The following is a 16,363-nucleotide window of genomic DNA, read 5'->3' as shown; positions in this document are numbered from 1 at the left end:
GTATACTCGAACGTGTATTACTACCTCATTCATGAAAAAGCAGTATTATTTGCTGTATTTTACAGACTGAGTCTGTACAGAGATATAAGCACCGCCTTATTGAACCACTTGCCTTTGTAAAGCTGTGCATATACTCCAGTCGTTGCAGGACCAGCGACTTCATTTCACTATTCATTAAGGAACACATTTTTCCCAATTTCATGCATTTTTAAAACGCTCTCTAATGAGTTTACAGTAATAAGTGTTACTATTTCTTTTAACATCTTTCCATTGGCTGTGTCAAACCAAGTATCTTATCATCTGTCACGTTCCAGCTCTTGTTTTGCATTCAAGATCTTACAATTAGCAAATACATCGCTGCTGCACAAAGACTGAAGTTGGATAGGAGCACGCGGTTCTGCCTTTGTGGTGCTCACTGTTCAGTCCGACCTTGACTTAGAGTGATAGAGTTGTATAAAAGATACTAAATAAAGTACTATATTTGGGTAGTGTGTGTATGTATATATATATATGTGTATATATACACACATATATATATACATATATATATATATGCTACAATATATTTTTTATATATAAAATACATATACACTATGCATTTATTAAGCTTATTTTCTGTAACATATGTATTGCACAACCACAGTTATTTATCTAGCAGAGACTTCTCTTGTCAGGTGGAAGTATTGCATGGTCTGAGCTGGAACACATTCTGACACAAAACGCTTGCAGTCCCGGGCTTATTTAAATTTTTTAGCAACATTTTTCGCCGTTTTTTTCTTCAGAGATAACAGTCTTAACATTCCAGTTAGTGTATCGCACATTTTTCTTGCAGCAGGTTGCTGCCTTGCAGCTTGCTAGCCACCTGCTCACACTCTGGGAAAGGTTTGCCATGGAGGGCAGCGGAAATGCTGAGGCAAGGTGAGCGCGGGAGCAGGGAGCTGCACACCGCAGGGGCGCAGGCTAGCGAGCGAGGCCGGCCGTGTGCTGCCCTGCGCCCCGCGCAGCCCCTCACCAGCACCCGGCCCTACTCTGGCTAAGCAGGCAGGAGCGTGAGGGGCTTGGAGCGGAGAGCTGAGAGCTCGTCCCCTTTGCATCAACCCCGCAAACGCCCAGCATTTTGCTTAATAGCAGGAGATATTGCAGATGAAAGTGCTTTGAGAGAGGAGAGACAACACACACACATATATATATTTTTTATCATTACACTCTCCGCTCCAGGTTGGCATTTTCTCGTCACCCTTCGCAAGCTGCAGTGCTCGGAGGAGCACACTCCTGCAGGGCCAGCGTGCCCTCCAAGCTTCCCGAACCGGACTCGGCGGACGGAAGCTGCGTGTTCCCTTTCACATCTTTTGGGTTTTCTATTCAGCCTACAGTAAAACACACCCTTGCCTGCATAGGAAGACTACTTGTTTTAAGAAGAATTAACTATTCACAAATGTTAAAATAAGAACTCAGACATGTTTTGGCAATGCATGTTACCAAAGGAAGATGGATAATTTTAACTTTTCAATGTTTATTACACAGCTAATCTTTTTTTCTGGGAATTTGTGACTTCTTTTCCCCCCCTGTAATTGAACTGCTTTTTAATTCAAATTAAATACCAAAGACAATTACAGCAAGAGTGCAGTACTGTATAATCAGTTACTGTATAACTACAAGTAACTTTCTTGCTTTTGACAAGCGTGGTGATGGCATCGTAAGGAATATCCCTGACTGCAAGGAAACGTGATCTGTTCTGTCATGTTGATGGATCATCACTGTACTTAGCTATAAACAGGGGAGACAGCCTTTTATCTGCACTACAGCACATTCACTGCTTATTATTTATACCCAACTGGTATATGTACCGTATACACATACCAGTTGGGCTACTTTGTCTACTAGTCTAATCCCTCCAGGATATTACAGAAGCCAATAGGGGCAGTAAAGGCATGGCAGCTTGGAGCAGTATAGATGCCTGTTGTCCTGTGCTGTGGTGGGGTGCAAAGCTGGATGCCTCTCTGGAGGCCAAACAAGGTCTCTCAGACATGGTGCTCTCCCAAAAGTGGACTCCTATGGGTGCTGCTGCACTTCCTACTGAGCAGAGGAGGGTGACCGGGGTGGGGGGGGAGGGACGGACATCAGCTCTGAACTGGAGCAGAGAGAGCTGCCTTGGCTCTCTTGGATAAGTATGTCCTTATCCAAGGCGGACCAAACAAGGAACAGGTTGACTTATGCAAATAAGAAATCATGAGGTTTACTTTATTCAGGAAAACTCAAATTCATGCTGACTTTTTCTATTTTTAAAAAAACATTCTGCAATCCCCTTTGCCCACAGATGGTAATTGCATTCTAAAATCACTTTTCTTAAAATATTTTTTCACAGTGCTGATTTATTAGCATGTTATCCTGGAAAATCTCACTGACATTCAAAAATCAGATCTGTCTGCTCCATGACTTCCATTACAGACCATACTCAGCTTTCACTTTTGCCAATTTAAATCACAACCAACTCTGCTAGCTTCAGAATGTTCCTTTTGATTTACAAGGGTGTAAACTGCAAAAGAGTTTGGCCTTTCAAGTAATTTATTTCTCCCCCACCCCTTTTTTTTTCTTTGCAGCTTCATATAAACCTCTTTCATTTTTTTTGGTTTCCAGTAGAATGATACATGTGAGAAAAATAACACTCTTGTGTTATTTTGTGAGAAAAGTAACACACAACAAACACTAACCTGAATTTCTTTTCTCTTATGTGTCTCATTAAAATACTTCTTTACATTTACATTCTTCCTACAAAGGTTCTGTGACATCTTTATTTAAAAGAAGTGATATCAGAATTCATTAAAATAAATTTTTAAAAGTATTTTGCATATTCTCACTGGAGACGTGATGCCACTTGATTTGAAAGTTAGCATTCTTGAGTGTTCCCAAGACACACATGTATGTGCAATACCAACACTGAAAGAGATTTAATTAACACAATTTAATTGTGTTACCTGTGTTACGTGTATCTTTTGTGACCTGATGCACATTGTTTACATCGCAATATACCTTGTGGTAAAAAAATAAACAATGATTAAAAATGTAGATTCATCTAGAAAAAAATATAAAATGCAAGCCAGAAAGGTCGTATCTGAAAATAATCCTTTGTGTTTCCAGTTACATGGACTGAAGTCTTTTGATCTCTGACCTAGCCATGAGCTAGTCACTTCAGGGAGGTTTTTTTTTGGTATAAAATTGGCATAATATAAAGGTTAGCCTTTTTCATGTTAACGAGTAAAGCAAGGTTATTTACTACTCAATTTACAGGCTTTTGCTGTGTTTACCCACTGAGAGAAACAGAGGAAAAAAGAGACAACCCTAGTTTTCTGAAGAAATAGCCTGCCACTAGGGACTACACAGCAATTTCACTAATATAACATTTAAACAAACATCAGGGCTTAAGTTACTCAGAGCTTATTAGATAATTAGGATGATCGTGGCTTAGGACTTAAGATGCTGAGAGGTGCTGAGCAAAGCGCTTGGGTCCTCAAGTGAATAGTCCATAAAAAGCAAACCCCTCAATTTAAACGCATACTCTGATGTAGAATTGGAAGATGCCAGATCCTTGAAGAACAACTCAAAGGGAGACTTGGTAATCTCAGTTTAGAAAATTTTAATTTGGTAAAAACATTCTTTTAAAATATTTGTTGCTCACTGAGACTAAGTAAATTCCACTCATTTCTCCATGCTATTGCCCATTTAATGAGGCAGAACAGTATTTTATTATTCCCCTCTGATGAATATACAAGCACCAAAAAACAAAGCTGAATAGTGAAACGAACCGTAAATTATTTCCAATACTCTTATTTCTGTATTTTTTTGGCAGATACTGCTGTACTCCTTTTAGCTTAACAGCCACAGATTCAAGAGAGATTTCTCTTTAAACTTTGGAGATGGTAAAACTGAGTCAATTAACAGAATAAACAAATTTTATCTAAACATGGAGAAAACAAAAGGAGAACTTCTCAAATAATACAGTGGCTATCAGCTATTTTTTTCAGGCCTTTTTGCACTGAGTCTGAATACTATTTTAGGAGGACAATGCCCTCCCCATTCAACCCAAATCCACGTAGTGCAAAGTCTCATGAAACTCAGCAAGCTGAAATAACCTCTTTCCAAATTCCTTTCCCAAAATTCTTGACTAGTTGCCTGTAGTTAAACTGAAATACATTTGGAAATATTTGTATTGAAATGCAGCTAAAGCAAAAGAGAGTTTGGTTTCCTACAGACTTACAGAAGCATAAAAGATTAAAAAAAAAAAGAGAGAAAGAGATTGTGGTGAACACTGCACTGTTATTGAGAAAATCGAGTGTTGTGCAGTTAGGTGAAATGACACTGGGATATTCATCAAAGTTCCTAAGAATAATTTCCTTCCAGATGAACTCACAGAGTGGTTCTGTGCTCTGTGGTTAACTGAAATTAAATCTAAAAGTACTGCAAAATACCCTAGCTTTCAAAAGTTAGAGAGAGGATTCTGGTACCCTTACTTTCAGTAGCAGTTCCACTTAACTCAGTAACCTTAACTGCATAAGATGGACACAAGGTTTTATCTAAAGCACTTAATGACAAGCTGTAGCCTTCACAGAGATCAATATACTTTTTTAGATATTCCAGGAAATCAGAATGTATGGATCTGAAATCTATTAAATCATTCATTAGGTTTCCAAATATCTTGCTTCATTAATAGGTTTACATGATTTGTGATTTTTTGTATAAGTAGCTAGGCGAGACACAAAAGACTCTGAGGGTCCCTTCTAGCCCCAGGTAATAATGAGAAGACGACATTGGAGTTATAAGAGACTTGCTGCTGTAAAGGATCAGCATCTCACTGACTTGTTCTGCAAGTCCTTGAATATGTCATTTTGTGTCCTCATAAATTTTTCAGGTACAGTGCTAACATTAATTATTGATTGAATATAGAAGTGTCGATTCCCACTGCATGCAATTAATAATGCACGTCATGCTGTGAGATAATAAATATATGCTCCTTGAAAGCAATTTAGTATGCATCAGACGCCTTTGCTCTCCATTATCATGAACTGAGTTATATATATATATTTAATTGTTTTCATTATACTTTTTGAGGGGAAAAAAGGAATTTCATACCTTAGGACTGTACTCAATTCATGTGGGAAAAGGAGAGACAGGCACCGCTTAAGAGAAAGTTTGCATAGCTTATGGCTCCTGACAGATCTGATGCACCCTTTGCCTAGATAAAGGCTTACCCTGAAGAGTGCCAGGCTTCCCCATCTCTATAGGAGCATATACCATCTGGCAGGACTTGGCTAAGGTGAGACTGTCGACAGCAGACTAGGTGGGAGCAGAAACACGAACACAGGACCTGCCTCTACAGGACCAGGAACCGCATACAGTCAGAGCTGCCAAGGGAGTTGTAAGGTAAGAACACGGCCCGAAAGAGTCCAGTTAATTTGAATGGGAGGTTGGGCTGCTTTCAACAGCACAGGAGTCCCAGCTATTAGGTTGACATTTGAATGAGTATAATTCTGCCCCATGAGCCTCAATAACAAAACTCTCATTGATTCCAATTAGAGGGGGGCCTGTGTCTATTTACTGTAAGTGAGTCAATTCTCAGAAAAATAATTAATCCCTTGTCGTGTCTCATGTGTATTAATTTTTGTAATTACAATGAAATGGGAAGAAAGAGGGGAGGGAGAGGAAATGCACTTGATTTACGTTTAATTTGATGCACAGTCTGTCAAGAACAAAGAAACCGAGATGCAATGGCCATGCCCATCCTTAACGCACTCAGCTGTGCTTAGTCAGGGTCTTCCGGACACACCGGAGTGGATAATCTAAAACCAAACACTGCTCTAATGTACAGAAGTCAGTGCTGAGGTGTAAAGACCTGTGTTTCTATAGCAGTCTTCAGAGTACGTGGAAGAGATGCTCAAGGCAAAGCAGAAAAGGATGGGACAAGTTTAATGTGTACTAAGAACTATGAGAAGAGGACAAAGTAGAATGGGAGAGAAAAAACACATGCAGTTGCTGATACTAAAGCTGCAAGAAGATAATGAAAAAATTCAAAGAAAACAAAGGAGAAAAGAAAATACATATGGGCTTGTTTGGTAATGATGCAGTTAGGAAAAAGGCAGCAGCATGAGAGCGTTTAAACTTTGTTTCCACTGTACTTTCTCTAAAATGTCACTCAAGCTAGAAACTTCTTGACGTATGGATGGTCAGTCTTTGACTTCTTAAGAAGGTGAGATTTTCCTTTTCCAGATATGTCTGTGGGGGTAGCTGGCCTGTTTCCATACACAGACGGATTTGATGATCTCTAGTTTCTACAGCATCAGAGATTAGTTTGCAATTAAGGCATCTTCATTACGTTGGCAGATACAGTATGAAATTTTGTGCCCACTAAAGCCAGTGCTTGCATCGACTTCAGTGGGATTGCAATAGGCTGAATAATTGTTTCCAATCTTTTTTCTAACTGCATCAGTTCAGGAAGTAAAACTCTCTTCTACTCTTATATGAGAGAAAGGCATATTTTATATTAGCCCTGTAAATGAAAGCTGAAACATCGTCTCACATGTAAACATGATAAAGAAATGATATATGTGAGGGAAATGCAGAGTTTAAGGGTGTAAATCAGTTCTGAGTTAAGTACCTCCATCTAGACACATGATATTTTAAAACAAAACAGAAAGCAAGCCCTTTGCCTTCAGCACCTAGAACTAATTTGCATGGAGCTTGTGCAGTTTTCAAAAGTTGTTGTCTAACATGCCAGCACCCTAAGGCAAGTTATCCTCTGGTGCCCTAGCCACATTGCAGCAAAGGACGTTGCACAATCACACTTCAAAAATAACAATCTCATCGCTACGGCAGCCTGCTGCCGATGCCTTGTAAAGCCAGGTTCTTGCTGGCTATGACAGAGCCCTGCACACAGAGGCGTAACACAACAAGTTGTAAGGCATTGATAAATAACCAAATTACAGGGATTAATGATGGTACATCTGTCTCCAGTGGAATTATTGGTAAGTATATGAAGAGAGAAATTCTTTCTCTCCTAAAATATCAACGTTTTTGTTTAGGGGTTGAGTTGATCTTGCTAGAAGGCCCTTTTGACACAGGCAGCATGAATTTTAGTGGGAGTTTGGATGCTGAAGCATGAGAGGCCAGCCCATCAGAAAAGTTATCCTTAGAAAGGCTGATATTTGCATTAAATACATTGGTCCTTCTCATCTGAGATATTGATCTGTTTTATATCATATGCTCCGTAACTAAGGAAGCTTATGAAGTAAATATGAAATATGAAGCAAAAAATAAAAATGGACTTAATAAAATGAGTAATTATGTTTTGCCTAAATCCTCTCATGCTGGTAAGAGGTACAGACTATCATACATTCAGCAAAAGCCTGTGCATTTTAGCATGTGGGAAATGAAGGAAAACAGCCAGTCCCCGTGAGGCAAGATACTGCAGAGGATTTTCTCAGGAGAAATGGAGAGCACTGACTACAGAGTGCTGATTGCTGCAGCACTTTAACTGAGAGCCAGATGCAGGGGCAGACAAGGGAGCTGCAATTGCTTAGTGCAATGACCCAACTTTTGGCATGGGGACCGCTCAGGGAAGAGTCTAAAGCTACCAATCCAGCACAGTCTTTCAAAACGCAACCCAAATACTTAGTGACAACACTTCAGAATAGATCTGTTCGTATCAATGAATCAACAAATTTAAAAAAATCAAGAAAAAGGATACAGACACAAAGAAGTAATCAACTGTCCAAGTATTTGTGAAAAACTGGTATTAGAAGTACTGATCGATTACTCTTTGAATTACATTCAGCATTTAAACTCAATTTATTTAAATTCACATGCGTGAGAAGCTCATGATCCTAAAACATCAAATTCAGAATGTATTTTGAACTTTCTTTTGATCCAGATGCCCAGAACATTAAAAAGTTCTGACTTGTTTATAAAATGAATGTTAAAATCAGAGTAGAAAACTAGAAATACAAATATTTTTCTTTTTCTAAACTACTGCAAACTGCTAGCTATTCAGATGTTAGCTTAACTTATTCTCTTGATATTTCACAGAAATGAGATGACAACACTGATTAGCTGACACCAATACTAAAATTGCAGCTCTAATGCAAGCACGGAAACATTAGGACTGTGAACACGGACAAGAAATTAAAAGTGAAACCTACAACACATATTTGAGCTAGCGCAGAAAAAATGAAAGCAGAGATAACAGAAAAGGCTGTGGAGAATCATACTTGGATATGAACTCTGATGAAAACACGTCTCTGTACAACAGTCTGCTAATACAGTTACGAAGGTCTTCCCACAGAAAGATCATATCCAAATGAAGAATTCTGCATTTTCTCCACTGAAGTCAATGGCAAAACTATCACTAGCTTCTCTAGGAGCAAGATTCAGCCCATACTCTTTAGAACCAAAAAGTGTCTGTGTTTCAGAGTATTGCATATAGATGCAGTGCACAAAATCAAATACAGCAAATCCGGCTCGTAATAGATCATATTAAGCACTAATATTATGAAAATTGCTCATTGTTTTCCACAAAAATATATCCTCATCAATTATCATAAATAACTGAGGCAAGCATGCTAAGAAGATATCTCTTTTTCTTTTCAATGTAAACTGTGTTTTGTTTTTGTACAGCTAAAGCACCTTGGAGCGAAGGGCACACTGCTGGTCAGAAGCACCACTTAACACAGAAGGCTTTTTAACTATATGCTGGGAGTACTAAAAAATCAACCCATTTATGTGGTATCTGGACTTGAGGTAGTACTCCTTACCAGGTTGCTACTTCATCTATTTCTCATCTTGAATATTAGAAAAGATAGCTATGATTTACATATGGACTGTTATGTTTAAACATCAGCCTACCTGATGCACAGAACATTTTCTTTTCTAAAGAACATTTTAAAGTAGTATAACTTTGTTCAAAACTCTTTACCTTGGGTTTTTCATCCAGTATTTGCTGACGAATCTCCTTGTGTTTTTCTACAAGTTTCTCCTGTCTTTTACTTTGAGCATCTTCTAGCTGTAAGAAAATACCAGAGTTCTGTTTCAGGCATTGCACATCTTCCCTTTCCGATCTCCATTCCCTTCAAAGTTTTTAATTCACCAAAATTAAAGTGTTATCATCAGAACTGTGACTATTTCTAATATAAGCGTTGCTGAGCTTCACCGCTGTAACAGGTGTTATGTGGACAATATATATCAAATTTCACACACAGGATTTAAAATCAGTAATGTCTAAAATATTTACTGTAGACTGTAATGCATTCTTCCATCTCCAGAAGAACAGGACCTACAGTCCCAGAGTCCTGAATGAGCATGCTGATAAATTTTGGACCTCCTTTAATGGAGCACTCAAACATGTGCCTGATTCCAGCAGGAATTAAACCTACTTAAATTGCTGAACACATTCTTTAGGTTGTTTCCTGAATCAAAGAGTTTCTGAGCTAAAATGGGCCAACTTTAGAATCAAATTTTCTCTGCACTAAAATTAAGAAAAAAAAGCCAGTAGCATATTTCACTCTAATTTTATACAGCAAAACATTGCAGTGCTTACGTTCAGCCAAGAGTAAACCACCTATAGCTACAGAAAAGCTTACATCTGTAATGAAATTCTTTGACTTGCATTTAGAGAGCTCTTAGAATCTGTACAAATGTAATTAAGGTTAAAATATACTCTGCAATTAAATGTTTAGTAACTGTAGCAGTTGTTATACTATTACTGCCTTCATGAGAGAGCAAACCAATTAAAAAAACCCCACACAAACAAACAAAACATTTCTCAGTATCTGAAAGCAACCATGGAGTCCATTTCCCATGAATAAACACAGAACATTCAAGGATCAAATCACAACTGTACTAAAATCTGCTCCTCTCACCACCATGCACCCAAAGACCGACTAACTGGAAATTCCAGTTTTGCTTTAAGTGCAATGACAACAGCAGTCTATACAGCATCTGCTAAAAACCTGCACTTGCACAATCTTTGGAATCTTTAACAGCTTACAATATTCAGTGTAAAAAGACCGAAAATGTGCAGACTGATATTTTACCCCCCAGAATGAAAAATAAACACATGCAATGGCCTGACATACCCTTTTTATGTACTGCACCACCTCCTGGATATAAGATCGAATCATTTCAGTCTTCTCCCTGGGGAGGAACAATCACAAAGTTATTGCAGTCAATAAGACTACTTCAATGTATTTTAGTCTGCCATAGTTCCCCACAGAATGAGCAAGGTTACGTTCTGAATGTATAGGTCTGCCTACCTAAATTTTATCTGCTTTCTAGAAGTGCCATTCGCAGGGTGCATCTTCACTGTATGGAGTCTTCAGACTCCACCATCACCTATCACAGCAAAAATCCTGCTCTTTCACCATAAGGTAATACCAGCTTATCCCCATAGGGTGTTGCTATACCTTCAAGATGAGAACTGCTTTTTTTTAAGTCTCTAAATTGACTTCTAAGAGAAGGCACAACCATAAGTTGATGCACAGTGCCACTTTGTGGCACATCATATAGTCACGAAGTAGTCTCTGCCAGCAAGCAGATCCTACCGTCGACGTCTTGCAGATGATGGCAAAACTCCCACTAAGCTCAGGGCAGACTCAATTTTAGTCCACAGCTTTGCTATTCAAACCACAGAAAGCTGAACTTGGAGGCAATATTTGAATTTTAAGTGACTCAGTGAGATTGTTATTGGGTAGATTTTGGAGAAAGGCTGAAGAAGAAATCCCCCAAAGGGATGAAGGCATACAAAATAGTAATTCATAGAAACCTGAGTTGACCAGATTCAGGACAGTACTCTAAAACCTAATTGCCTAAGTCAAGAACAGTAAATTGCTATTTATTCAGGCGGCACTAAAATCTGATGTCTTTAGGTAGTTATAAAAGCCCTGGGCACACATAAGAAATAAAAAACTAAGTAAGAACAATAAATATTATACGTTGTCTCTCTGTTATGTTCTTTCCAACTTTGCACAAGAAGATCTTCAAAAAATCAACAGTCTAGCACAGATGACTCAGATGGGATTCACCAGAAGGTCTCCTGCTCCCTGTCTCACTGCAAAAGTGAGGGCAAACTGCTTCTCTTGACAGAGGAAAGCATGGTTTCCCATGCACTTCCCATCTCACCTTTCCCAAGGGCTCTTTCAAAATCCCGGCAAAGGAAAGTCCTTGGGAAACACGAGGAAAAAATAAAAGGAAGAGAAAAAAAGAATTTTTTCTTGCTTGTTTTCGAACCTTTCTCTCTGCTGTCTCATCAGCTGGCAGATGATTTCCTACTGCAATTGATTATGCTACTAAAACAATGACTAACTACTTTTTTCTAGTCTGACTTTCATGCCATTTTAACAACTCTAACCATCTTAAATAATTTTCCCTCTTTTTTAAAAACCTATCATTCTCATTTTATCTTTTCTCTAGGATGCTTAATAAAACTCTCTAATCTGTATTCTTAAATTATCTGAAGTACTTCTGTGTGTGTGTGCGTGTGTGTGTGCGTGCACATGCATGCGCAGATGTGCCTGCTTGTGAGTGTGTCCCCTTCTTTCAACACTGCCAGATACACAGATTCTATGCTGAGGAGCTCAAAACTTTGTATGTAACTTTTTACCTACAAAAAACAACACAGTTGTGTCTTCGTTATATGGTAAAAGTCAGATATTTTGGATTTCTAATATCCTTTCTGCATTTTTAACTTTTCTTACTTTTTACTAAAATAAACACCAATAACAAATAGCCTAAGATTAAATGTTCCATTTTCCTTCTGAGCTGTTTGCCACAACAAATGAAGGACAAGCAAACCTAGATGCCCTTGGGAAGAACATAATCAGCTTGCACAACGACAATTCGTATTGTCTTGTGGTGCACAAATGAAATTAATATTTCTGTCCCTGTTCACAGAAGCTGCACCCTCAGAGCTCAGTTCTCTCTTTCACTAGAAGTAACTGCATAAAATTGTCACTAGAGGAGAATTAGTAGCAGAGCATCTGGGGAGAATTCATCACAAAAGTAGAGCAAACCCTCCAATATGTTGCTGCTATTTAGAGAGCAGCTTTTAACAGATTTAAAAAGAAAAGATAACTCACAAATAAAAACCTATGTTAAGGTGAAATTCAAAGTTGCAGGAACTGAAGCCACCAAGTCTGTTTGTAGCCATACTCAAAGCAGTAGTGTTTGGAAGAACTGGGTTTTGGTGAATAATTCTGCACCCAGCCTCTTCTCACTTCCTTATTCTCAGGCCACACACAACATGTCCCCGTACCATGCAACGGCCCCTTCGCAGCAGACCCGGACTCGCAACGCTTTCAGAACAGGAACTTAGATTTGTCCCAAGAAATTAAATTAGTTAGGACTCCACTCCTCTAGTCAGCTATTACTGTCTGACTAAAAGCTACTTTCTATTTAGCTTTAAGACCTTTCTTTTGATTTTTCAGGTATGAAAAACCTTGCGTCTCTTCATAACATACAGGGATATGGACTGAAGGATACACTTACTCTTCCATTTGATTTTTATCCTTCGATTTTGCTTCCGTGATCTTTTCCTGCCTCTTCTTGTCCATTTTTTTCTTCAATTCCTTCTTTTCTCTAAAGGATAAGAAAATAAAGGTTTAAAACGTATCTAGACAAGAAGGACAGAAAGTTGCAACCAATTATACGGGAATGGCACCTTACTTTTCACAAGTTTCTTTCAGTTTCTTTAGCTGGCTGTTCTGACACTCCTCTGCTACATCTGTCAACTTCTGAATAAGCTGAAAAAAAAAACAAAAACCAAAACCAGGTATTTTCAACTAAACATCGTAGATGAATCTGATTTTCCTCAAAAGCCTGTGGCAGACATGCAGAAGTGTTATACCATTCACTGATTAATTACCTATGACTAAAAGCTAGCAAATGCATTCTTAACTTAAGCAGGCCAGACTTACACGAGACCAGACTTACACAGAAACTAACTACCAGCTCTCTGTACCTCAAAGAATAATAATAGCCTGCAATCTGTAATAGTAATAAATAATAATAATAATAGATAATAATAATAGTCTCAATAATAAATGTAAAATCTGAAGATACTTACTAATTTTACTTTGGGTATGAGTTAAAATACCTATGACAATGCATAAATGCTTACTAACTGAATTTGTACAGTACAAATTACAAATTAAATTTCTATGTCACGGAATACTTCAGGGTTCTGTGTTAGTGTTGAAAAATTTATCTTGCACAGAAAATTATTACATGGAACAGTCTGGATTTCCCCGTGGCCCTGTGGATATCGAAAATTCATGCATAATAGCCAAGGAAGAATAAGCTACATTTTGAACATAGAACACTGGAATCAGAAAATCTGGGTTCTAAGTTTGAATTCTGCTGTGCTGCATTACGTTCAATCTAATTTCTGCTGACACTGGTAAAGAAAAGTTCTAGTTGACTGAGCTGTGAACAGGACAAGATTTCTAACTTACCTGTGCCTCCGTTTCCCCCACAGCGAAAATAAGCAAGCATGCGGCGATGATGCTCAAGGGAGAGTACTGTCGTTACACAGGCAGGGCTTACACTTAAGTTCAAAGAATGGTGAATTAAAGTAGAAAATTAAACAATTTGACTTGATCACCTCTGTATTTTAAGTCTGATTCTGTAAAATGACCCTCTCAGAACCAGTGAATTTACAAAAATGCTCAGCTGGCCTCATCCAGCTTTTGTTTCCTTAGATAAAAGAAAAAAGATGCTGAGAATAAGTTCTCCTCTAAAAATCAGAACTCAGAATGAATCTCTCATCTGTAAGGCGAATATTAATCAGAACAAATTAATTCCAACAAAGCTCAGAGGAAAAATTGTCTAAATGCTCTATGTTAAAAAATGAATTTATCATGACACTACCTAACCGAGCTATGCAGAAAGTGTGACTTGGCTTCGGGAACTGACATTGTCCACTTTGAAATCAGAAGTGAGTTAACTTACAGTGTGAACCCTCACAACTATGTGGGTCCAAAATGGTTTGTTTTAATAGAAATTAAAAATACTTGGCACGTACCAAACACACAGCTAAAGCTACAGTGGGCAGCGCCTGGGAGCTGCAGCCCCGTGCTCTGACCCACTGCTAAGCACTTGCCGCACTCCTCCAGCCGGCTTTTCGGATGGCAGGACAGAACAGGCCAATCTCTTCACACAACATTACAGAGCAAAGCTTCACATGACAGAAAATATTGTGAGATACGATTTTCTGGAGTTTGAGAAACATTTTGCACCACCACAACACCCTTCAGAAATGTTCTTTTAAGGCTCAGCACATTCATCAGCATCAGCCGCCACCTGCCGAAGCTCTTCTGTTTTAGCTCCGAGGGCCTGCGATCCTATCAGAGCTATCAGCCGAGCTCCAGCTGCAACAACACAAGCTGGGCTTGGACTGACACATGCAAAATATTTCTTCACCATACACAGATGATGCTCTGCCTCCCTTTAAAGCATTCAATCTGCAATAAGAATACTTTCAGGCACAGCTTTGTGCCCCAAGGAATGCTTGAAGCTATTATTTTCATTTGTTTATTTTCATGGTGTTTCAATCTGTTTTCCAGCTAATCCTGCCTCCTCCTCGAGTGTTGTACATTTGAAAAAGTGATGGAACAAAATGGAAACACCATCCAAACTCAGCAATCAACTGGGACTTCCACTAGCGGACTTGGCAGTAATAATAATCGTATTGCCTTCCTGCCTTCTAGCCAAGGCCCCTGAACCACGTTACAAGTGTCAGTGACAGAGGGACACAAGAAATCCTTGAAGTGGCTGTGGGCCACAGGGAAATCAAGCCCCGAACTGGCCTCCAAGCAAGGGGAAACACCACTTAATTAGACATCACGCCGCCTTCGTTACCGGCCGAGGGATCGCTAAGGAAAAGCGGACGCTGCAACAAACTTACCAGCTTAATGTGCTCTCGTTTCTGATACTTCTCACTGTAATACTGCTCCTGCCGGAGATTTAGCAGCTGCTGCTGTTGCTTCTCTTTGAGTTCGACTAACTTCTGGCTCATTTCGGAGTCGAGCGCGGCTAACTCCTGTTCAATGGTTGCACAACTGTGGTCCGGGCTCCCCGCTTCGGATCTGCAACGCACCCGGACACATGCCGGCAGTAAGTCACTAGGTATGTATGCTCTGCCCACCACTTCAGCTCTGGTTTTAACGTAGCTGGTTTATATAGAACCCATCAGGTTTTGCAGTACCACATATAGGGCAAGAAGATGATTTCAGCTGTAATAAGTCCATTTTGGCATTAATTTAATCTTTTAGGGGGAAAAAAGCTGCTCCAGGAAAAAGAAACAAGCAAAAAAAAACCCAGATAAAGAGCAAAAGCAGTATCAACCTCAGGTCATTAGTGAGTGAAACCCAAGGAAAACATTAAAAAATATAATTATGCTGTATCCCTGCTCTACTGCTGTGATTACTGCTCTACGCAGGTGTTAAATCAGTTGCCTAGGAAACCTCAGGAAAAAGCACTCGAGATGGACAAAACACCGATACCCTGCAGAGAGAGGGCCGACAGCGTGGGAACAAATGAGTTTGCCATGGAGCAGTGCAAGGAGAGCCCGGCACGGAGCCCTCGCTGCACTGGCCGCGGGCGTCTTTCCTCTCTCGGGTCCGAGTTCCCAGCTGCTGGGGGTTAGCGTAACTTCAGCTGAAATACTGTGAAGCTGCTTTCATCAGCCCAAGGCTCCGGACCAAGGTATCTTATCTGCACTGTTGTACTTGGATTCTCTTTAGATACTCTGCTAAGAGGTTAAGCGGTGTCCGTGTGGCAGGTGACGCCGCAAGGCAGAGCGCTCTCCACGAACACCAAGCCAGTGATTTACGCCACACGTTCTGAAGCCGACATCTCCTTCGTGCTGTTGGGCAGAAGAGATACGGCCTATTTCTAAACGTGACCTAAAGCACTAAGACTGCCTTTTAAGTGACGTGTTAAATAAACAGAAACTTCTGAACTAACCAATAAAATACCAGTATATAAATAAATAGCCCAATCACCCCACAGACATCGACTTCACCAAATCTTGGCTGAATTTCAGAAACAGGCATAAAACATCAATTGCTGCTGATCACAGTTGACACATTTGTATGGCAATCTGACGCAGGGGACTTCTGATGAAGTAGTGTAAGGTACTCTAGCTACAGGCAAACAGTTTAAAGTAATAGTTTAAAATGATAAAAATTGTCTTTTTGCTGGGAAGTACTATTCTATTAAAAGTTTTCTGCTTGAGATAATACGTACTTGCAACTTTGAAAAGCCCTAAATATACATTCATGCCTTTTTGTAATTCACCATCATGTTTTTTAACCTTCAGATT

General features: G+C 39.3%; 1 protein-coding gene across 2 annotated transcripts in view; it reads right to left on the bottom strand.

The window, feature by feature from the left end:
• The window catches only part of PLCB1 (phospholipase C beta 1), a 425,476-nt gene that overhangs the window by 60,415 nt on the left and 348,698 nt on the right, over nucleotides 1-16,363 (bottom strand). For both annotated transcript variants that reach the window (XM_062571529.1, XM_062571530.1), the window contains exons 27-31: nucleotides 14,945-15,125; nucleotides 12,706-12,782; nucleotides 12,529-12,618; nucleotides 10,122-10,179; nucleotides 8,963-9,049 (exon numbers count right to left, since the gene is read on the bottom strand). In XM_062571529.1, coding sequence (XP_062427513.1) covers nucleotides 8,963-9,049; nucleotides 10,122-10,179; nucleotides 12,529-12,618; nucleotides 12,706-12,782; nucleotides 14,945-15,125 — 493 coding nt within the window. The remainder of the gene's footprint in view (nucleotides 1-8,962; nucleotides 9,050-10,121; nucleotides 10,180-12,528; nucleotides 12,619-12,705; nucleotides 12,783-14,944; nucleotides 15,126-16,363) is intronic.

This window comes from Rhea pennata, chromosome 3 (assembly GCF_028389875.1).
Source record: "Rhea pennata isolate bPtePen1 chromosome 3, bPtePen1.pri, whole genome shotgun sequence".
Taxonomy (NCBI): domain Eukaryota; kingdom Metazoa; phylum Chordata; class Aves; order Rheiformes; family Rheidae; genus Rhea; species Rhea pennata.
This window is presented reverse-complemented; position numbering and strand designations above follow the sequence as displayed.